General features: G+C 41.0%; 1 protein-coding gene across 2 annotated transcripts in view; it reads left to right on the forward strand.

The window, feature by feature from the left end:
• The window catches only part of xpo6 (exportin 6), a 64601-nt gene extending 42398 nt beyond the window's left edge, over positions 1-22203 (forward strand). For both annotated transcript variants that reach the window (XM_024414801.2, XM_024414802.2), the window contains exons 13-24: positions 3150-3309; positions 3737-3829; positions 6794-6938; positions 7186-7332; positions 7625-7814; positions 12859-13014; positions 14284-14398; positions 14665-14836; positions 15015-15176; positions 16238-16336; positions 20728-20958; positions 21500-22203. In XM_024414801.2, coding sequence (XP_024270569.1) covers positions 3150-3309; positions 3737-3829; positions 6794-6938; positions 7186-7332; positions 7625-7814; positions 12859-13014; positions 14284-14398; positions 14665-14836; positions 15015-15176; positions 16238-16336; positions 20728-20958; positions 21500-21601 — 1772 coding nt within the window. In that variant the 3' untranslated portion in view covers positions 21602-22203. The remainder of the gene's footprint in view (positions 1-3149; positions 3310-3736; positions 3830-6793; positions 6939-7185; positions 7333-7624; positions 7815-12858; positions 13015-14283; positions 14399-14664; positions 14837-15014; positions 15177-16237; positions 16337-20727; positions 20959-21499) is intronic.
• The last annotated feature ends 635 nt before the right edge of the window (positions 22204-22838 follow it).

Raw genomic sequence — 22838 nt, forward strand, 5'->3', positions numbered from 1 at the left:
ACGCCGTTGCCGGTGAGGAAGGAAGCAGCGCAGGGTTTTCAACATGAGGCCAATCGTCACTTTAAAATAATTTAATGACTGTAATAGGAGAGAACTGAGGATGGATCAACAACATTCTATTTACTCCACAATACAGTGAAAAGGAAGACACTAAAGTAAAACTGCAAAAAAAAAATGTTTTATGTCCTGAATTCAAAATGTTACATTTGGGACAAATCCAATACATCACTGAGTACCACTCTTCATATTTTCAAGCATGGTGGTGACTGCCTCATGTTATGGATATGCTTGTCATCGGCAAGGACTAGGGAGTTTTTTTGTGATAAAAATAAATCTACTTGAAAATCTTTGGCAAGACTTGATCATGGCTGTTTAGGAATGATCAACAACCAACTTGACAGAGCTTGGAGAATTTTGTTCAGATATTGTGCAAATCAAGTGTCCAAAGCTCTTAGAGACTTTACCCAGAAAGACTCACAGCTGTAATCACTGCCAAAGGTAATTCTAACGTGTTTCCTCGGGTGTTCAAATATACCCGTACTTATGTAAATTATATGTATTTATTTCTATAAACTTGCAAATATTTCTAAAAACATGTTTTCACTTTTTATTATGGGGTTTTGTGTGTAGATGGGTGAGGATAAAACAAATATTTAAACCATTTTGAATTTGGGCTGTAACGCAACGAAATGTGGAATAAGTCAATGGATATGAATACTTTCTGAAGGCACTATATAACCCATGACATCTAAGATATACCCCTAGTCTCTGACATTCATTAGAAGTGCTGTCTTCATTTGCAAGCAGGCTTTGGTTTCCATATCTGAAGACAGAAAACATCACAAAGACACAGGCTTTATTATACTCAACATAATATTCAGTGGAATCTAATTTATCTCTTTGTCCTCAAAGTTTTACTTCTCTAAGGACTGGAGAATCTTTTCATAATGTCCTCCCACAAAATTACCTGCCCTGTGCAGTAGCCTACGCTCTCCTTTTACTGACAGCTGGAGCTGCAATTTCACCCCTTTTTCATGACTGTTATTTACAAATGCATTTGGAGACTGTTTTTAATTTACAGTGAATTACATCAAGAAGGCTAGCTAATAGGAAGTTAACTAGCTGATACATTTAATTTACTTAGCTAGCAGCTTAGTTGAGTTAGCCTACAAAGGCACCTACTGTAGCCAGCTAGGTAATAATAAATAAAATAAAAACATTTTAAAAATGTATTTGCTTACTTAAATATGTTCTCCCACTGCTTCAGTTTTTTGGGATCTTACAAAAATGAAATAATGTGGAATCTTTATTATTATGTAAAAATAAATTCCTGGTAGAAAAGCGTAACGTTAGCCAGCAGCCTAACGAATGGAGATGCGCCAAAAAGTGTTTTAAGGGAGGCGTGACAACGATGTGATTTTGGAGATAAGGAAACGTGAGACTAGGTTTTCAGACTGATTGCCAAAGACACACCAGAATAATTTGCTAGAAGGGCTTTTCAAGTGGTGTTAAGTGGTCCATTCTCATTCCTGACTATAAAGTTCTTCATAATCAGAGACCGGGTTTGAATATTGCCCTACATCAATGATTCCCAATTAAATGTGATGAACGTGGGCAATTTTACAAAAACAATGGATATACACTCATTGGCCATTGAGTGATGGGTCGGACCCCCTTTGCCTCCAGAAGAGCCTGAATTCTTCGGGGCTTGGATTCTTCAAGGTGTTGCGTTCAAACGTTGCTCAATTGGTATGAAGGGACCTAACGTGTTCCGTGAAAGCATTCTCCACACATTATTGTGTTTTGCTTTATGGTCTCAGGGGACTATTGAAAATGAGACCCTGATCTCAATTGGGCTCCCCTGATTTAAATCAACGTTAATAAAACATTAACACCACCGCCGCCCGCCTGTACCGTTGACACCAGGCAGGGTGGGGCCATGGACTTATGCTGCTTACGCCAAATCCTGACTCTGCCATCAGGAACCAGGATTCGTCAGACCAAGCAATGTTTTTCCACTCCTCAATTGTCCAGTGTTGGTGATCGCGTGCCCAACTGGAGCTGCTTCTTCTTGTTTTTAACTGATAGGATTGTAACCCGGTGTGGACGTCTGCTACAATAGCCCATCTGTGATGAGGACCGACAAGTTTGCGTTCTAAGATGCCAATCTGCACAGCACTGTTGTACTGTGCGTTATTTGCCTGTTTGGGGCCCGCCTGTTAGCTTGCATGATTCTTGCCATTTTCCTTCGACCGCTCATCAATAAGCTGTTTTTGCCCAGAGGACTACCGCTGTCTGTCTTTTTTTTTTTTTTTTGTCCCACCATTCTCAGTAAACCCTAGACACTCGTGCGTGAGGCCGGCCATTTCTGGCCTAGGAGGCCGGAGGAGGCCGGCCATTTCTGAGATACTGGAACTGGTGCGCCTGGCACAGACGATCATACCACGCTCCAAGTCGCTTAGGTCACTAGTTTTGCCCATTTTTAATGTTAAATCAAACAGTAACTAAATACCTCGATGCCTGTCTGCCTGCTTTATATAGCAAGCCACGTGACTCACTGTCTGTAGGAGCGAACCATTTTCATGAACGGGTGATGTACCTAAATAACTTCTGACAGCGTGTGTGTTGCCCTAAGAGTTGTGCAGTTGGTAGAATGGTATTCAAAATTATTCACAGCTGACTGGCTACAAAAGATGCTTCTACCAAGTATTAGCTCTGGGGTGTGAAGATGCACACAATCAAGACGTTTATTTTTTTTTTACACATCTGCAGGGAAAAAATCCCGATTGTGGTATCCAGAAATAACTTTCAGTGCCTATCTCATTGTTACAGGTGTAGATTTTAAGGAATAGGATAGGTCTAAGTGATAGGATAGTAGCTCTCATAGGCTGGGCCATTTTTCTAACACCTTAATCAGTTCTCTCAGGTGGCAGGGGCTAGGGGTTGTTTGCCTTTAATTTTACAAAGTGCTGTAAAAAAAAGCACGGAAAGACATTTTCAGTACTGAAAGAGTCTTCTGAAAAGCATGTAATGGACTGTAAAAAAAAAAAAAATACATTAAAAAATACGAAACAAGTTTCTCATTTGAATGGTTATTTCATGAAATTGAGCATGTGCTTATCCTCATCTCTACTCTTTATTTGTGGCAGGTCGGAGACTGAACATTACAGCAGAGAATGATTGTCGGAGGCTGCACTGCGCTCTCAGGGACCTCAGCTCCCTACTTCAGGCTGTTGGGAGGCTGGCTGGGTATTTCATTGGGGATGTTTTCGCCGCACGCTTCAACGATGCGCTAGCGGTGGTGGAGCGGTTAGTGTGCCACACTGCTTCTTTCAGTCACTTCCATTGATATTTCAGTTTACTTCCTGAATTGGCTAAATTAGTTTGACCCACTTGCTCTGCTGTCAAACATCAGTGACTAACTTCGTTTTGGTTCCTAGTGTCTACCCCTTTGGTGGCCTCCAATATGTGAAAGAGAAAGGGATAAAATAGCTTTTGGCCAAAATGAAATTATGCATTTTCCTGACTGACCACCTACACTTGATTTAATTATTCCAAGTGAATTTTTGAAAAGTGGCAAGACGATTTTATGTCTTGATTTGGAATTGACAATGCAGTATTTCCTGAATTTAAATCAAATTGACCCCAATCCTGTCTTGTATTACAGGGGAGAATTTTGATAAGGAAATAATTCTGATTGCATCATTGTTTAGTGTGTCTGCACTTGTGTTTCTAGGTTGGTGGAGGTCACATGCTATGGCTCTCAGATCAGCCTGTATGACTTGGAGACTGCCGTGCCATCTGTGCTCAAGCCGGACCTCATCGACGTGTGAGTGTCAACCGTTTACTGCCACTGTCTACAGTGCCTTCAGAAAGTATTCACATCCCTGGACTTTAACCACATTTTGTTGTTACAGCCTGAATTTAAAATGGATACAATTTTGATTTTGGTCACTGGCCTACATACAATACCCCATAATGTCAAAGTGGAATTATGTTTTTAGAAATGTTTCCTTAACAAGTCACATAATAAGTTGCATGGACTCACTCTATTAGTGTTTCATATGATTTTTGAATGACTACTTCTTCTCTCTACCCCACACACATACATACAATTATCTGTAAGGTCCCTTAGTCGAGCGGTGAATTTCAAACACAGATTCAACCATAAAGACTAGGGAGGTTCTAATGCATCGCAAAGAAGGGCATGTATTGGTAGATGGGTAAAAAATAAAAAGCAGACATTGAATATCCCTTTGAGCATGGTTAAGTAATTCATTACACTTTGGATACATCCAGACACTACAAAGATTAAATAAAATAAAATTTTATGTGTCACCTATACATGGTTAGCAGATGTTAATACGAGTGTAGTGAAATGCTTGTGCTTCTAGTTCTGACAGTGCAGTAATATCTAACAATTCCCCAAAAACTACTTAATACACACAGAACTCGAAGTGATGCGACCATCATATAAAGATAAGATACAGGCGTCCTTCCTAACTCAGTTGCCGGAGAGGAAGGAAGCCACTCAGGGATTTCACCTTGAGGCCAATGGGGACTTTAAAACAGTTAGAGTTTAATGACTGTGATAGGATGATTCAACAACATTGTAGTTACTCCACAATAGAGTGGAGATTTCAGTGCTGCCTTTGATATTATTGAGTGTAACCTGTTGAAAGGTTTGTGCTGTGGCTTTTCAACCTCTGCCATCGTGGATTCAGAGCTATCTATCTAATATAACTCGAAGGGTTTTCTTTAATGGAAGCTTCTCTAATGTCAAACATGTAAAGTGTGCTATACCGCAGGGCAGCTCTCTAGGCCCTCTAATCTTTTCTATTTTTACCAATGACCTGCCACTGGCATTAAACGAAGCATGTGTTTATGCATGCTGACGATTCGATCATGTACTCCTCATCAACCACAGCTGATGAAGTCACAGAAACCCTTAACAAAGAGTTGCAGTCTGTTTTCGAATGGGTGGCCAGTAATAAACTGGTCCTGAACATCTCTAAAACTAAGAGCGTTGTATTTGATACAAATCATTTCCTAAGTTATAGACCTCAGCTGAATATGTTAATGAATGGTGTGGCTTTTGAACAAGTTGAGGAGATTAAATTACTTGCCGTTAACTTAGATTGTAAACTATCATGGTCAAAGCATATAGATTCAATGGTTGTAAAGATGGGGAGAGGTCTTTCCGTAATAGATGCTCTGCTTTTTTGACACCACTTTCCAAAAAGCAAGTTTTGCAGGCTCTAGTTTTGTCTAATGTTGATTATTGTCCAGTCATGTGGTCCAGTGCTGCAAGGAAAGATCTAGTTAAGCTGCAGTTGGCCCAGAATAGAGCAGCACGTTTTGCTCGTCATTGTAATCAGAGGGCTGATATAAATACTATGCATGCCAGTGTCACTTGGCTAAGAGTTGAGGAGAGACTGACTGCATCACTTCTTCTTTTTACAAGAAATATTGTTGGAAATCCCTTATTGTTTGCATAGTCAACTTACACACAGCTCTGACACACACACTTACCCAAGCAGACATGCCACCAGGGTTCTTTTCACAGTCCCTAAATCCAGAACAAATTCAAGAAAGCGTACAGTATTATATAGAGCCCTTATTGTATGGAACTTCCTTCTCATATTGCGCAAATAAACCGCAAACCTGGTTTCAAAAAACAGATAAAGCAAGACCTCACGGCATAACGCCTCTCCCCTATTTGACCTAGATAGTTTGTGTGTATGCATTGATATGTAGCCTACGTGTGCCTTTTTTTTTAATGTATGTAGTTCTGTACTAGAGCTGTTCTTGTCTATTGATGTTTTCTGTGGACCCCAGGAAGAGTAGCTGCTGCTTTTGCAACAGCTAATGGGGATCCTAATAAAATACCAAAAACGAGGAAGCCTGTACAGAATAAAAATATTCCAAAACATGCATCTGGTTTGCAATAAGGCACTAAAGTAAAACAGCAAAAAAATGTGGCAAAGAAATGAACTTTGTGTCCTGAGTACAAAGTGTTATGTTTGGGGCAAATAAATGTAATAGAGGCAAACCTGGTTGTTTGCTTTTCAACAGACACTGGGAGACAAATTCACCTTTCAGCAGGACAATAACCTAAAACACAAGGCCAAATATACTGGAGTTGCTTACCAAGGCAACGTTGAATGTTCCTGACTGGCCCTAGCTACAGTTTTGACATAAATCTGCTTGAAAATCTATTGTATGACTTGAAAATGGCTGTCTTATCAACAACCAACTTGACAGAGCTTGAAGAATTTTTAAAAGAATAATGTGCAAATATTGTACAATCCAGGTGTGCAAAGCTCTTAGAGACTTACCTAGAAAGAACCAGAATAACTCACAGCTGTAATCGCTTCCAAAGGTGATTCTAACATGTATTCACTCAAGGGTGTGAACTTGTGTAAATTAGATATTTCTGCATTTCATTTTCAATAAATTTGCCAACATTTCGAGACAACATGTTTTCAATTTGTCATTATGGTGTATTGTGTGTAGATGAATGAGAGAAAAAATCTATTTCATCCATTTTGAATTCAGGCTGTAGCAAAATGTGGAATATGTCAAGGAGTATTAATACTTTCTGAAGGCACTGTAGATATAAAGTGGATTCGTTACAAACTGCTGTCTTTTACCCTTGTCTGTAGACGTAACTTAAGAATTCACCCCTTTTATTAAACCAAAAATGTGTGATAAGAAAATAGCCAGAGAGCGTTTGATTTTCTTGACAGATATAACTGTATTGTCACAGTTGTTAATGTGTGTTTGTTTCCAGCCATGCCCAGTCCTTGGCGGCGTTGCAGGCCTACTCCCACTGGCTGGCTCAATTCTACAGTGAGGTCCAGAGGCAGAATCAGAGCCGCTTCATCAGCCTTGTCACCTCCACCATGGACGCCACCGCACCACTCATCACTGCTAAGGTAACCATACACACACACAGTATGTGGTAGTAACAGTATGTCTTTGTTAAATCTTACCTGGTTGCTGATGTTGTGCAATTGGTATCATGACACACAGTGGTTCCATTTTTATGCTGACCAACTGAGCTTGCATATTTGTGTTCTCATTGGCCAAAAACTGGTTATCAGATCATTTCAGCAAGTCAACTAAGAGTCTTTGTCAATTCGTTGTTACCTATTTCATTGTCAAACTGTATTTCTATTCTAGGTACCTGAAAAGTTGCTGCTGTCAGCATGCCATCTCATGATGTCCATGGCCACCACCGTGCGTCCTGTTTTCCTAGTCACGTTGCCTGCCGTGCAGAACATCTTCAACCTCATCACAGAGAGCCAGACTCGCAGGCTCCCCCAAGAGGTCAGAGTGCGCCGTTATGGCTTCAGTGTTATTTTGAGGCTCAGGGCTGAAATTCAATCCACCCATGGGTTGTTATCAATGCCCGGCCTTAATCTTATTTCCTGATTCGAAGTGGACCACTTGAAATAATAAAATAAAAAATCTGTCTTGATTCTGGGGTGTAGCACTTTAGGGTGTGTGTGTGCGCGTATGCATAATGTGTCTCATGGAATGTCTATACACCCCACCTATATGAGTATGGTTATGCGTGGAGGGATCTGTCTAATGTGTGTGTGTGTCTCCACTCCTCCAGGCCTACATGCTTGTGTGCAGGGCTCTGTCCAACATGCTGCTGCTGCCTTGGTCTAACCTGCCAGAGAGCGAGCAGCAATGGCAAACCCGCTCCAGTAGCCACGCCAGCCTGCTGGCTGCCCTTACCCGCCACTACCGCCTACTGAGGGGCACTGCCAACCAGCCCCCACACCGCCTTGGCCTGGAAGACAGTCAGTTGGGCATCATGCCATTTATCAACCTTTATCAGTCTCTTATAGTTTTATTAACGCTTCCTTCTATAGTCCTGTTTCAGCTGGTATTTACTAAGAAATAATGTGATGACAATGGGTACTTTTAAGTATTTATTTCTAGGTTTGGGTGGTATACAAAACTATAAGTTTTGTGTTTATGCTGCAGGCCTTAGAGGTAATTTGTGGTTTAGAACGGTACCCAGCGTCACCACTTCATTACTCCAGACCAGTGCAAGGGGTTTGAGCACTGATTATGCTTTTGGGTCCTACTGTGTCTCTAACTGACAATGAATGGGTGACATAAACCTAAATAGAAACTGATAATTGTGCACGACTTCAGTATTACTTTCTAAAACGGTTGTTACACTAAGATTTTTATTTGATTTTGTTGGGATTATTTTTCTCTTACTGTAGTAGTGTAGGCCACTCCCGACCGGTCATGTTGTACATCGCCTGAGTGGCGCAACGGTCCAAGACACTGCATAGCAGTGCAAGTGGTGTTGCTACAGATGCTGGTTCAATACCCGTGCTGCCCTTGACTGGAAGACCCATGAGATGATTGTAGGTTTTTGGTTTCTCTTCCTCTAAAAACGGAGATAAATAATTCTAAATAACAAACTGGCTTTATTTACAAATTCAAACAATGTCAAGAATGGCCTTTTTCTCGCTCATTTTACAATATTTGAAAACAAAAGATTGAAAACAAAATATTTAAAAAACATATATATATTAATTTAGAATTATATAAAAGCCTGTTGGATATTCTCACAGATATATTATTAACCCTGTTATTAGCAGGACAATATATATTGATCATGGCTCCCGAGTGGTACACAATGGGATTGCCTTGCAGTTCTCCAGCTGTATCCACTGAAAGTGTGTGAGGTTCAAGCTACGAGGGCAGGGGGCACAGGATGGGCCGCAGAGCCGCACACAGAAGACCGACCTAGCCCATGGGGAAGGGAGGAGGAGGAAGGGGGGTGGACACCCACCCCGCCACACTGGCAACACTTTAAGGGGCATTGCACTAATAATGGCGCTGACTAGGGAAATATTCCTGCTGTTCTTAGTGCTAACGTCTGCACGTTCAAACTAAAACAATGTAACTAATAATGGCATCTTTATGAGAATGACGTATAGAAGAGGGCGAGGAACAAGATGGCGTCACAATCCATGCCAGGCACACCTGTGAGCTCTGGAACTCTGCCTCGAACAGGCAGAGTTAACATACCCGGCGAGGTCGTCGGTTCACCCTGACATTTCCATTCCTCTTCTGGCAACAGAACTTGACCTACTGCTCACCAGGCACAGCAAGGGCCGTCCAGACCGCTATGCTGTTCTGCTATTCCAAGGATGTATAGCCGAAGAGACATACCACAAGTGGGCACAGAATGGTGCCCCCAAACATTGACTCTGTACCGGTACTCCCCTGCATATAGTTTTGCGATTGTTATTTTACTGCTACTCTTTAATTACTTGTTACTTTTATTTCTTATTCTTATCCATTTTTTTAACTGCATTGTTGGTTAGGAGCTCGTAAGTAAGCATTTCACTGTAAGGTCTACCACCTGTTGTATTTGGCACATGTGACTAATACAATTTGATTTGAATACAAACAGTGAGGCAAATGTGGCTTACCGGTGAACCTCTGGGTGTTCATCATTAATACTGTGTCTCAAAAGTTTCTGTCCATGACTGATGCAACCCAAAAACTCATTAGACAGAGTTAATGAGTACTTGAGGTCACCGAGAAAGTCTGGACATGACCTGCTCTCCTTATGTAAGGAATTAGGCACTTTCCCATGTTTACTACAGTATGTACCATAGGCTATATTTACTTGTCAGACTGCACAGTAGCCTAATAAACAAATGCAGCTGGCTTATATCTTCAAAATGCTTTAAATGCTTTATTTTCCAAATGTAAAAACATATACTGTACAGTACTGTATTTATTCTTCAGCTTCTTTGCTTTCGTTAATAAAATAATTATAAAAATGCTCTTTCAAACACACACGGTCATGTTGTACAGCGCCATTATGGCTATTAGCAGAGCTATATTTTGGCCTTTATGGGCGGTGCACAATTAGCCCAGCGTTTCTCTCCCTCTAAAAACAGAAATAAAAGTTTTGGCCGTTACAAATATTATTTTGGCCTTTATTCAGATTACAGTCGCTCTCTTTCGTTTTTTTTAAACGAAATAACTTCCAAAATATCGTTATATATTATTAAGTTGATTACACAGTCATATAGCCCTGCACCTACATAAAGCTGAGTGACTCACTCATTCATGGCTTTGGATCAAATTAAATATGTACCAACATTCTTTCTGATAGTCTTCAACAAAGAAATGTTTTGGTTATCCTGACCTGGATAACATGTACAGCATTATAATAGCCCATTATGGGCTATTAACAGGACAATATACCTTTTACCAACACCTCTCTCTAGTTTGATACTTTGTGGATGGGGGCTCCGGAGTGGATGGGATTTCCCGCAGTGCCAAATGCGTTGCTACAGATACAGGTTCGATATCCGTGCCGGCCGCCACAGGGAGACCCATAAGGTGGCTTTTGGTTTTAATTTCGAATCCTCCAATCCTTTATGTAATTATTGGTCACACATTTTTCAATATACTGTAGGTCTACCGTAGGCTGCACGAGTCTCACCAACACAATCTCCAGACCTGAACCCAATTGAAAATCTCTGGAATGTGATCAAGAGGAAGATGGATGGTCATAAGCTGTCAAACAAAGCCGAGCTGCTTGAGTTTTTGCGCCAGGAGTGGCATAAAGTCACCCAACATCTATGTGAAAGACTGGTGGAGAGCATGCCAAGACGCAGGGTTATTCTTCCAAATATTAATTTCTGAAGTCTTCCTACGTTAAATGAATGAGCTTCTTTTCTTTTGCATTTATTCGAGGTCTGACAACACTGCGTCTTTTTTGTTATTTTGACCAGTTGTCATGTTCTGCAAATAAATAGTCTAAATGACAAATATTTGTACTTGTAATTTGGGATAAATGTTGTCAGTAGTTTATAGAATAAAACAAAAAAAATAATTTTACCCGAACACACAAATAGTAAAACGAAAGAAACGGATCATTTTGCCGAGGTCTCTTAATTTTTTCCCAGATCTTTTAATATATATACATACACACACACAGTGGCAAGATGTGAACCCTTTGGAAATACCTGGATTTCTGTGTAAATTGGTTATAACATTTTATCTGCTCTTCATCTAGGTCACAACAATAGACAAACACACAAACAATTATATGTTTTCATGTCTTTATTGAATACACCGTGTAAACATTCACAGTGCACGGTGGGAAAAGTATGCGAACCCTTGGATTTAATAACTGGTTGACCCTCCTTTGGCAGCAATAACCTCAACCAAACTTTTTCTGTAGTTATGGATCAGACCTGCACAACGGTCAGCTGGAATTTTGGACCATTCCTCTTCACAAAACTGTTTCAGTTCAGCACTGTTCTTGGGATGTCTGGTGCGAAGTGCTCTCTTGAGGTCATGCCACGGCATCTCAATCGGATTGAGGTCAGGACGCCTTCTGGACTGGGCCACTCCAGAAGGCGTATTTTCTTCTGTGTTTTGGGCGTTGTCCTGTTGCATCACCCAACTTCTGTTGAGCTTCAATTGGCAGACAGATAGCCTCCTTGCAAAATGTCTTGACAAATTTGAATTCATTTTTCTGTCGATGAGATAGCAAGCTTGTCCAGGCCCTGAGGCAGCAAAGCAGCCCCAAACCATGGTGCTCCCTCCACCATACTTTACAGTTAGGATGAGGTGTTTGATGTTGGTGTGCTGTGCCTTTTTTTCTCCCCACATAGTGTTGTGTGTTCCTTCCAAACAACTCAACTGAAGTTTCATCTGTCCACAGAATATTTCTCCGGTAGCGCTGTGGAATATCCAGGTGCACTTTTGCAAACTTCAGACGTTCACAGCAATGGATTTGTTTTGGACTGCAGTGGCTTCTTCCGTGGTGTCCTCCCATTAATTGTTTAGTGTTTTACGTATCATTGACTCGTCAACAGAGATGTTAGCATGTTCCTGAGATGTCTGTAAGTCTTTAGCTGACACTTTAGGATTCTTCTTAACCTCATTGAGCATTCTGCACTGTGCTCTTGCAGTCATCTTTGCAGGATGACCACTCCTAGAGAGAGTAGCAAGAGTGCTGAACTTTCTCCATTTATAGACAATTTGTCTTACCATGGACTGATGAACATCAAGGCTTTTAGATTCTTTTGTAACCCTTTCCAGCTTTATGCAATTCATCCATTTTTAATCTTCGGTCTTCTGAGATCTCTTTTGTTTGAGGCATGGTTCAATATCAATGCTTCTTGTGAATAGCAAACTCAAATTTTGTGAGTGTTTTTTATTGGGCAAGGCAGCTCTAACCGACATCTCCAATCGCGTCTCATTGATTGGACTCCAGGTTAGCGAACTCCTGACTCCCAATTTGCTTTTGGAGATGTCATTAGCCAAGGGGTTCACATACTTTTTCCAACCTACACTGTGAATGTTTAAATGATGTATTCAATATAGACAAGAAAAATACAATAATTTGTTTGTTATTAGTTTAAGCACATTGTTTGTCTGTGACTTAGATTAAGATCAGATAATTTGATGACCGATTTATGCAGAAATCCAGGTAATTTCAAAGGTTTCACCTACTTTTTATTGCCACTGTATGTATACAATTCAATGCATAAATACAAAGTTTGATTAAATGTAAGGTTAATTATGAGGGAATAATTATGTAATTATAATACCACTATAATTCCATGTAATTCTTATTAAAAAAACTACCAAGTAAAATTCCGACTGAGTAAAGTCCTTTTTTGACTGGGACAATGTACAATAATCAACACAGAGTAATGTAGTCGTCTTACCTCTGAAGTTTAATGCACTGATTGTAAGAAAGGAACACTAGAGACATTATTCTTTTGGCTTTATAGCATAAACCCTAACATCTTTCTTACCCCCACGCCTCTTTTTCTTTCTTAGCGAAAGCAGTGTTGCACCAGACATTGCCTGTGCTAAGAGACATAGTGGACAGCATCTCCGGGGAATCCACCAAATCCCGACAGATCTGCTACCAGAGTCTCCAGGAGTCCGTGCAAGTTTCCTTGGGCCTCTTTCCTGTCTTCATCCAGCAGCCAGGTTCGAAGAAAAAACACAATGTTACAACACAACAGTTTCAGTCATAATAGAGAGCTGACGTGTTGTAAGTTTACTACCCATTCACTGATTTTATCTCCCTTAAATTCAAATCTAAAATCCATCACCACAGTACATTTCAAGTAATTTTACAATGTAACGTTATACGTGTGATATGCCTGAGCAAGGACAATGTACGTGAGAACGTTGCACTTAACAAAATGTTTATTAACAAGTACACACAGTGTGCAACTGTACTTTCAGCCATTCTAACAATTTCACAAGAAATGTTGCTTGTGCCCTTTTCCCATTTTCAATGACATTCACCTTTTTATGAATGATATTTCAAGTTTACTACAAGCTCTACGCATACGCAAGATTCGGAGTGTTGCAATGTCGTTTTTCGTCTACTAACGTGTCGGGTCCTTGTAATACACTCTGGCGTTCTACATAACTTTCAGGTAGTAAAACAGTGAGACGTGGTATCATTCCTTCTGCTGCCATGGGGCAGTGTTGTCGCTTGTTTCCATCATCTGATAAATTTTGCATTGATAACCAAATATAATCTCAACAGCTGTTCAAACAGTAAACCAAACAACAAGAATCGACCCAAAAGGTTGTATATTTCGAAATGGTAGAACCTGCTGTAGCCAACTAGCTAGCCATGTGCTTTTTTACTCTGTGACCAAAACATGACGTTCTATGTTTAGCTGATATGGGAGTTAATATGCAAGCAGCATATCAAAGTGGGATAATGTTTTAGGTTACACCGGCAAGTAAAATATTTGGCAGGGCATATTTTTTTCATTATGATTTTTTCACATGGAGATGTGGGAAGCTAAAAAAGCTAGCTTGCTATGTTTTTATCCAGGCTAAAGTCAGCTAGCCAGGCTGCCAGCTAGCTACTACTAGTAAGGGAAGGTAACTCTTTCTTGCTTTCACAAAATTAAAAGACCAAAAATCTTTTTTTTTTAAATAATTTAAAAAACTATCGCCCCCTTGTGAATGGGAGTGAGACGGCGAGGATGTCATGTTACGAAAAAGTGTCCGCTACTCCAAAATCCCATTCATCCACATGTACGCACATACAGTAGATCAATGGAGTGAAGCTTGTAGTCACCTTAAAAGGGACCGTTTGCAGATTTCATTTTCTTTATCACTTCAAATTACATTTTCATTCAAAACATTCTGGTCTTTGATTTGATATAATGCCAACGCTGAGTTATTCTTTCTGACATTGTCTTTCCCGTTGTCACGCCCTCTATCCTCAAGATGTGACGGATGAGATGCTGAGCTTCTTCCTCACACTGTTTCAAGGTCTGCGTGTTCAGATGGGCGTGCCCTTCACCGGACAAATTATACACACCTTCCTCAGCATGTTCACCAGGTAGGTCACACACACACATGCTTAGACACCAATATTGTGACCATTTTAAGCTACAATCTGGGATTCTGAAAACAACAAAACAGCAGTCCCGCCACATGTTTTGATATACAGTTGAGGGATGAGGCTAGAGAAATGTAACCCCTCTCAAATTAATAGACAGCGCTGTAGATGCAAGCACTGGCCATCCTCAACAACCCCATGATGGTTTTACACGTTTAGAAGCTATACATTGTTTGTTTACGTTCTTGTATGTCCGTCTGTCCCAGGGAGCAGCTGGCAGCCAGTATCTTGCAGGAGGGCAGCGCAGGCTGCCGAGTGGTGGAGAAGTTCCTAAAGATTCTCCAGGTGGTGGTTCAGGAGCCCGGCCAGGCCTTCAAACCCTTCCTACCCAGCATAATAGCTCTCTGCATGGAGCAGGTCTATCCTATTGTGGCTGAGGTGAGAGTGCGCACTCTCATTCACACTGATATAACAAAAAAATGTATACATGCACTGTGTGTGTGTGTGTGGCTTGTCCATCGATAGGTTTGGGCACTGGGTCAGCAAAAAAAGATATGAATTTTTGATCAACAATGGATAATAAAGGTCTATTGTGATTTCTTTGTCTGTTCCACAGCGTTCCTCTCCAGATGTCAAAGCAGAGATGTTTGAGCTGCTATACCAGGTGCTTCACCATAACTGGAGGTACTTCTTCAAGACCTCTGTCCTAGCCAGTGTGCAGAGGGGATCGGCCGAGGAGGCCATGGAGAATGAGGCCCAGTTTAGTGCTGCCATGCAGGTGTGTGTGTGTTTGGGGGGGGGGATGCTCACACCATGTTTAGCTAGCTCGTCTGTGCTTGTTGATGTTAGATAGTACTACTGCAGTAGTCAGACATGACACGAATTACCACCATAGCTGGGTCCTTCATTCATTTTTGCACTACACAATAAACTTTTATGAGAACGGTCAGCCCTCAAATGCTAGCTACCTAACATTAGCTAGCAAATCAGTTTGATTTTAGCTGGCCAGGTCATAGAGAATGTTAGCAAGCTAAATATATGAGTCTGGCTGGCGCTGGCATGAGTATGTGGTAATGTTAGTTACAGCATGGTGAGGGTGAATTCAATTCTTCATTAGCGAAGCCAGCTGCACGTCACATATTGGCTACCTAACAACATGACATTATTTATTTTTTGAGGCAGTGGAAACGCAATTCAAACAAGTCCACCAAGGCCAGCCCAACCCGGATTGACTTCAAAGTGCTAATAGAAACGGCGCTTTAGTGAATTTGTCAATACATTTCCAAAAATGTCAAAACGAAACTGCAACGCCAAGTTAATAATAGCCTTTTTTAATATTTGCCTCATGTACATTATATAATTGGTTTATAGCACCCTTCTAATCATTAAGCAATGTGCAGAAAATTCCACCTCCTAGCCTTTCCATTGTAGAGCTATGATAAGCTTTTTGCCTATTTTCAAATGTAAGTTGTAAACACAATCCAGCATGTTGCTGCCATTTGTACAATGTTCTGTTGAAAAAAATCGTTTTTTTTTTAATATATATATATATATATATAACGATACCATATTGCTTATAGAGGATTGTGGTCAATTCAAATTGAATTCAGTCAATTCAGGAATTAAGCTCGATTTCAATGACTTCTCAATAACCTGAAAAGTAGAAGCTATTAATTTCAAATGTTTTTCCTCTTTCTGAATGAACTGCCTTCAATTCGAATTGACCAACCCTGGATTATAACTATCCAGTTATTTCAGTATTTAGGGTGAATGGGTTATGGGTTGTTTTTGGACAGGACTGTAGAATTCCCTGACATGGGCTCAAATCTGTTTCTCCAGGCTTTTGGACAGTCTTTCCTGCAGCCAGACATCCACATCTTCAAGCAGAACCTCTCTTACTTGGAGTCCCTCAACAGCAAGCACAAGCTCTACCACAGAGTGAGTTCAGCTCTTATATGCCATACCATTAGCTCCTAAAGTGCATTTATTGTTGCTCCAAAATTACCCTTTGTCTCTGCTTTGTGACACTTTATTTGTATGGTCCAACTTAATAACCTCACCTAATATTGTTGTCATCATGAAAATATGATTACTTTTCTATTGCTATCTAATTCTAAACTATATATACAAAAGTATGTGGACACACCTTCAAATGAGTGGATTTGGCTTTTTTAGCCACACTCATTGCTGACAGGTGTATAAAATCGAGCACACATCCATGCAATCTCAATAGACAAACATTGGCAGTAGAATGGCATTACTGAAGAGCTCAGTGACTTGCAACGTCGCACTCTCATAAAATACCACCTTTCCATCAAGTCAGTTAATAAAATTTCTGCCCTGCTTAGAGCTGCCCCGGTCAACTGTAAATGCTGTTATTGTGAAGTGGAAACGTCTAGGAGCGGCCCAGCCGCGAAGTGGTAGGCCACGCCTAAAATCACCATGCGCAAAGCCAGGCGTCGGCTGGAGTGGTGTAAAGCTCACCGCCATTGTACTCTGGAGCAGTGGAAATTTGTTCTCTGGAGTGATGAATCCCGCTCTACCATCTGACAGTCCGACGGACAAATCTGGGTTTGGTGGATGCCAGGAGAACGCTACCTGCCCCAATGCATAGTGCCAACTGTAAGGTTTGGTGCAGTAGGAATAATGGTCTGAGGCTGTTTTTCATGGTTTGGGCTAAGCCCCTTAGGGAAATCGTAACGCTACAGCATACAATGACATTCTAGACAATTCTGTGCTTCCAACTTTGTGGCAACAGCTTGGGGAAGTCCCTTTCCTGTTTCAGCGTCACATTGACAATCCACTAACAGAAGTTTGTCAAAATCAGTGTGGAAGAACTTCACTGGCCTGCACAGAGCCCTGACCTCAAACCCATTGATAAACTTTGGGATGAATTGGAACCAACTGCGAGCCAGGCCTAATTGCCCAACATCAGTGCTCGACCTCACTAATGCTCTTGTGGCTGAATGGAAGCAAGTCCCCGCAGCAATGTTCCACCATCTAGTTCAAAGCCTTGCCAGAAGAGTGGAGGCTGTTATAGTAGCAAAGAGGGGATGAACTCCATATTAATTCCAATGATTTTAGAATGAGATGTTCGACAAGCAGGCGTCCACATACTTTTGGTCATGTAGTGTATTTCTATGATTGCCATAATATAAAACAACATAAATACAACGTTGACATTACACGTCATGTTGGTGTATGCTATTATTATCACACAGTATATCAGTCATGATAGCAGCACTAAATGCTGAGAGAACTATGAAGTTTAATATATTTGTCCATTTCTTCACTTTTGCATCTCAAAAAGGTCATTTAAGGGGGTGCTTATATTTGTCCTGTTTTACACATGTACAAGTATGTAACCTTTACAAGTGGCTGGTGATAAATGGTCATGTGTTTTTTGCATATCCCACTCCTGAGACACCCTCGGAGAGCGGGGCCAGGGATCAGCCATTATTGACGACGATCCCCAACCCAATTAGGGTTGTGCAGATTTGACATTTTTTTTACCTAGTCAGCTCAGGGATTTGAACTAGTAACCTTTCTGTTACTGGCCCAACGCTCTAACTGCTAGGCTACCGGCCACCCACCGGCCGAGTCTTGAATTCATAAATACATGTGTTTTTAAGTTGATAGACTGGTTGCAGTTTGCAGACAGCTCTCCTTACTACAGGTTTCAAACATGGCATTATTTTAAGTGCATTTAATGAATTATTACTGTAAAATATTGTGATTGATTTGTGGTCAACAACTAGCCAAGTATATCCAGTTTTTAAATCATTTCCTAGACTACTCTTATCTTACCATTTGTTTCATGCATTTACAGTGCCTTCGGAAAGTAGTCAGACCCCTTGACTTTTCCCACATTTTGTTACGTTACAGCCTTATTCTAAAATTCATTATATAAAAACAATTCCTCAGCAATCTACACACAATACCCCATAATGACAAAGCGAAAACAGGTTTTTTTTGTACATTTTTGCAAGTGTATTAATAAATATAAAAAACGGATATCCTATTTACATAAGTATTCAGCCCCTGTGCTATGAAACTCGAAATTGAGCTCAGGTGCATCCTGTTTCAACTACTTGATCGGAGTCCACCTGTGTTAAGTTCTATTGATTGGACATGATTTGGAAAGGCACACACCTGTCTATATAAGGTCCCACAGTTGACAGTTCGTGTCAGAGCAAAAACCAAGCCATAAGGTTGAAGGAATTGTCGGTATAGCTCCAAAACAGGATTGTGTCAAGGCACCGATCTTGGGAAGGGTACCAAAAAATGGCTGCAGCATTAAAGGTCCCCAAGAACACATTGGCTGCCATCATTCTAAAATGGAAGATATTTGGAACCAGCAAAGACTCTTCCAAGAGCTGGATGTCCGGCCAAACTGAACAATCGGGACAAAAAGGCCTTGGTCAGGGAGGTGACCAAGAACCTGATGGTCGCTCTGATAGAGCTCCAGAGTTCCTCTGTGGAGATGGGAGTGCCTTCCAGAAGGATAACCATCTCTGCAGAACTCCACCAGTCAGGCAGGCCTTTATGGTAGAGTGGCCAGATGGAAGCCACTCCTCAGTAAAAGGCCCATGACAGCCCGCTTGGAGTTTGCCAAAATGCTCCTAATGGACTCAGACCATAAGAAACAAGATTGTCTGGTCTGATGAAACCAAGCTTGAACGTTTTGCCCTGAATGCTAACCGTCACGTCTGGAGGAAACCTGGCACCATCTTTACGGCGAAGCATGGTGGTGGCAGCATCATGCTGTGTTGATGTTTTTCAGCGGCAGAGACTGGGAGACTAGTCAGGATTGAATGAAAGATGAACGAAACAAAGTACAAAGAGATCCTTGATGAATACCTGCTCCAGACCGCTCAGGACCTCAGACTGGGGCGAAGGTTCACCTTCCATCAGGACAACGACCCTAAGACAACGCAGGAGTGGCTTCGGGCCAAGTTTCTGAATATACTTGAGTGGCTCAGCCAGAGCCCGTACTTGAACCCGATGCAACATCTCTGGAGAGACCTGAAAAGAGCTGTGCAGCAGCGCTCCCGATCCAACCTGACAGAGCTTGAGAGGATCTGCAGAGAAGAATGGGAGAACCTCCCCAAATACAGGTCTTCCAAGCTTGTAGCGTCATACCCCAGACTCGACGCTGTAATCGCTGCCGAAGTTGCTTCAACAAAGTACTGAGTAAAGGGTCTGAATACTTACGTAAATGTGATATTTCTGTTTTTAATTATAAATTTAACGAACATTTATAAAAACCTGTTTTTGCTTTGTCATTATGGGGTATTGTGTGTAGATTGAGGGGGGCAATTTAATCAATTTTAGAGTAAGGGTGTAACGTACCAAAATGTGGAAAAAGTAAAGTGGTCTGAAAACTTTCCAAAGGACTGGATGCTGTTTGCACATGATCTGTAAACAAATGTCTAATGTCCATTTTATTAGGATCCACATTTTTTTTATTTAGTTAACCTTTATTTAACTAGGCAAGTCAGTAAAGAACATCCTTATTTACAATGACGGCCTAGGAACAGTGGGTTAACTACCTTGTTCAGTGGCAGAAGGACAGATTTTTACTTTGGAGATTCAATCTAGTAACCTTTTGGTTACTGGCCCAACCCTCTAACCACAAGACTACCTGCCGCCCCAAAATTACATCAGCTAATTTTCCTGTGGTCCAACACAGAACTAAAAAGACCCTACAACTACATTTTACATTGATGACATAATCAACATTTAAATAATGGACAGACAGTTACAGTACCTGACAGAATAATATAAGCACTCTGGATACCCAAGCTCCTTGCTCCGGCCAAATGCTGCGTGGCCCACGGACGTTAGTTTCTTCTCCACAATTGGTCTGGATCCATTCTAGACCGTCTGATTGCTTGCAGAAGCCGATGGGTTGGGCCAGAACACGTGGGTAAATTCATCATTGGCTTTGATACTCTGATTGGTTAGATGATCCAATCACTGATGACTTTGTTTTGTACTACACCCCTCATTTTGATGTCACAACGAACGACTTCAATGATGGCAGTCTCATACTGATGTATAACGATAGAGCAGCGGAATAATTTAGTTTGCGTCATCAGGAAAATGGCATTAGAGGTTATTTTATTACTTTCTTGAAGGTGAACTAACTTTTTGCCTGAAGTGTGAGTTGGTCAAGAGTTACATTCAGTGATCGCCATTGTGGACAATAACGATGTGTGGAATTTAAATCATTTATTTGGGGACAATGAAGATGCATGGAATTAAATTGAATGATTCTAACTTGGTGTTTGGCCACACTGTTCTTTCTGTCTGTGTGTCTATTCCAGAAGCTGTTCCGGACCTCCATGCTGTTTCATTTCATCAACGTGCTCCTACAGGTGCTCCTCCACAAAAGTCACGACCTGCTCCAAGAGGAGATCGCCCTGGCAGTGTACAACATGGCCTCCGTGGACTTCGATGCGTTCTACTCTGCCTTCATGCCCGAGTTCCTCAACGGCTGCCAGGGTGTGGACGCCAACCAGCGGGCGGTGCTCGGCCGCAATTTTAAACTGGAGCGGGTAAGACTTAATGGGAATTGGTTTATAGAGTGGGTTATGGCCGCGGCGGTGGGAGTCTAGGGTAGGATATACTGTGTTTCATAGTAAAAGAGGTGATGGTGGTGGGGTATTAGCCAAATATGATATGGTTATGTGCTCTTGGAATTATCAGAGACTCTGGACTGAGAAATATGAGTGGAAAACCGGTAGCATCGTTGTATCTCAGATTTTCCTGTTTGAACTGAATGCTTAGAGTATGACAGGATGCAATTGTTTAATTACCATAAAATCTGTTATGCATGTGACTTTGCATATGTGCAACAAATGTCTAAGTTTCCCATGGCCCATATTCGGGACTGGAGGAGGGCCAGGGGGCACAGTGTGCTTATAAACAAAAACTCCCATATGCAACATACAATTTACATAGTCTCTTTTCCAATATATACACTAGCACACACTGGTGGGATAGTTCCAATGGGTGTTCTTGTACATTGGATGTTTAAATTTCACATTTTTGTTTTCTTTGTAACCAGTGCCTCTCTTTCGTTCTCTCTCGTTTTAGGACTTGCCCTCCTTCACTCAGAGTGTGCACAGACTGGTAAACGACCTGCGTTATTACAGATTGTGTAACAGCAGCCTTCCCACTGGCACTGTCAAGCTATAGCACATCGCCCACTCCAAACAGCTCAGATTTTCAACATTGGGGTCTATCCAAACCAGTGCTGCCCGCTCCCCTCCTATCTACCCCCTCTAATTCTGAGCCACCACCTCTATTGAGCCTCCCAGGGGGATAGGAACTCCACATGAGCTGGCCTGTCTTTTGGGTTGAAGATTCTCTGAGAACTACGGACTGGCGGTTGTGCTCTAGGAACTTCATTTCTGCTGTAGAGGGTTTTATTATTTTATTTTTTTTAGCAACGCCCTCCTTCACTTGTCTGTTGCCATTGATGATGACGAGGCCAAATTGATGGGCGGCAAGATGGGCAGATCTGGTCTTGTCTAGACCCAATTTAAACCCAGACTGAAGCGGTCTGAGCCAGGCCTTCCGTCCCAGGCCTCTGCGACAAGGCCAGGCTGGGACTCAGCACTTTCCAACTCGATTTTGAGTTTTTAAAAGAAACTTGTACGCTTTTATTGATCTTGCCTTCAGTTTTTCATCTCCAAAGGAGACAGACTTTCAACTTAATGTCTTTCATATCATTCCATTCTGAAACAGAAGAAACTATGCTTAATTAATAAAGTTTATAAAAAAAATAAATAAAAAATGTTGTTCATTTGTTTTTGTGCTATGACGTGACACTGAATCTTGTGATTACATTTGAAAGAATTGCAAAAACAATGACAAGTAGACTTTAAAAGAAAGCAATGTACAATGATCACAATTTATTATAAGGTTGGAATAAAAAAAAAACTGCATTCACAAGGGGTTCTCCAAAACTGACAATACCACCCTGGGTTCCGGTTTCCTGGATTCTAAATAAAAAATGTTTTTTAGTCCAGGACTAGGCCTAATCTGTAAATAAGTAATTGTAAATAAGAATTTGTAATTAACTGAATTTTAAAAATATATATAATCTGTATCTGGGATACCCGGCCCTGTGTGTGCTCCAATAATTCAGGATTAGTTCATTTGACTAAGCAACAACAAAGGAGTTGGCTAAGAGCACATAGACAGGCTAAAACTCAAAAATATATTTTATTAGGCTATGGATATTTTCACTGTTCAACCTAGCGCAGTGCATTTTCTTGTACATTAAGCAAATACATCAGACAATAAATAAATATTTAATGTATAGGTCTAACCCCACAAGGCATATTTTTTTAAACATTGAAATGGACCATTTTGACCTTAACTGCGATAGGGTGAGAGACATGACATCAAACACAGAAATTCATGAAAA

The sequence above is a fragment of the Oncorhynchus tshawytscha genome, linkage group LG09 (genome assembly GCF_018296145.1).
Source record: "Oncorhynchus tshawytscha isolate Ot180627B linkage group LG09, Otsh_v2.0, whole genome shotgun sequence".
In the NCBI taxonomy this organism is placed as follows: Eukaryota; Metazoa; Chordata; class Actinopteri; order Salmoniformes; family Salmonidae; genus Oncorhynchus; species Oncorhynchus tshawytscha.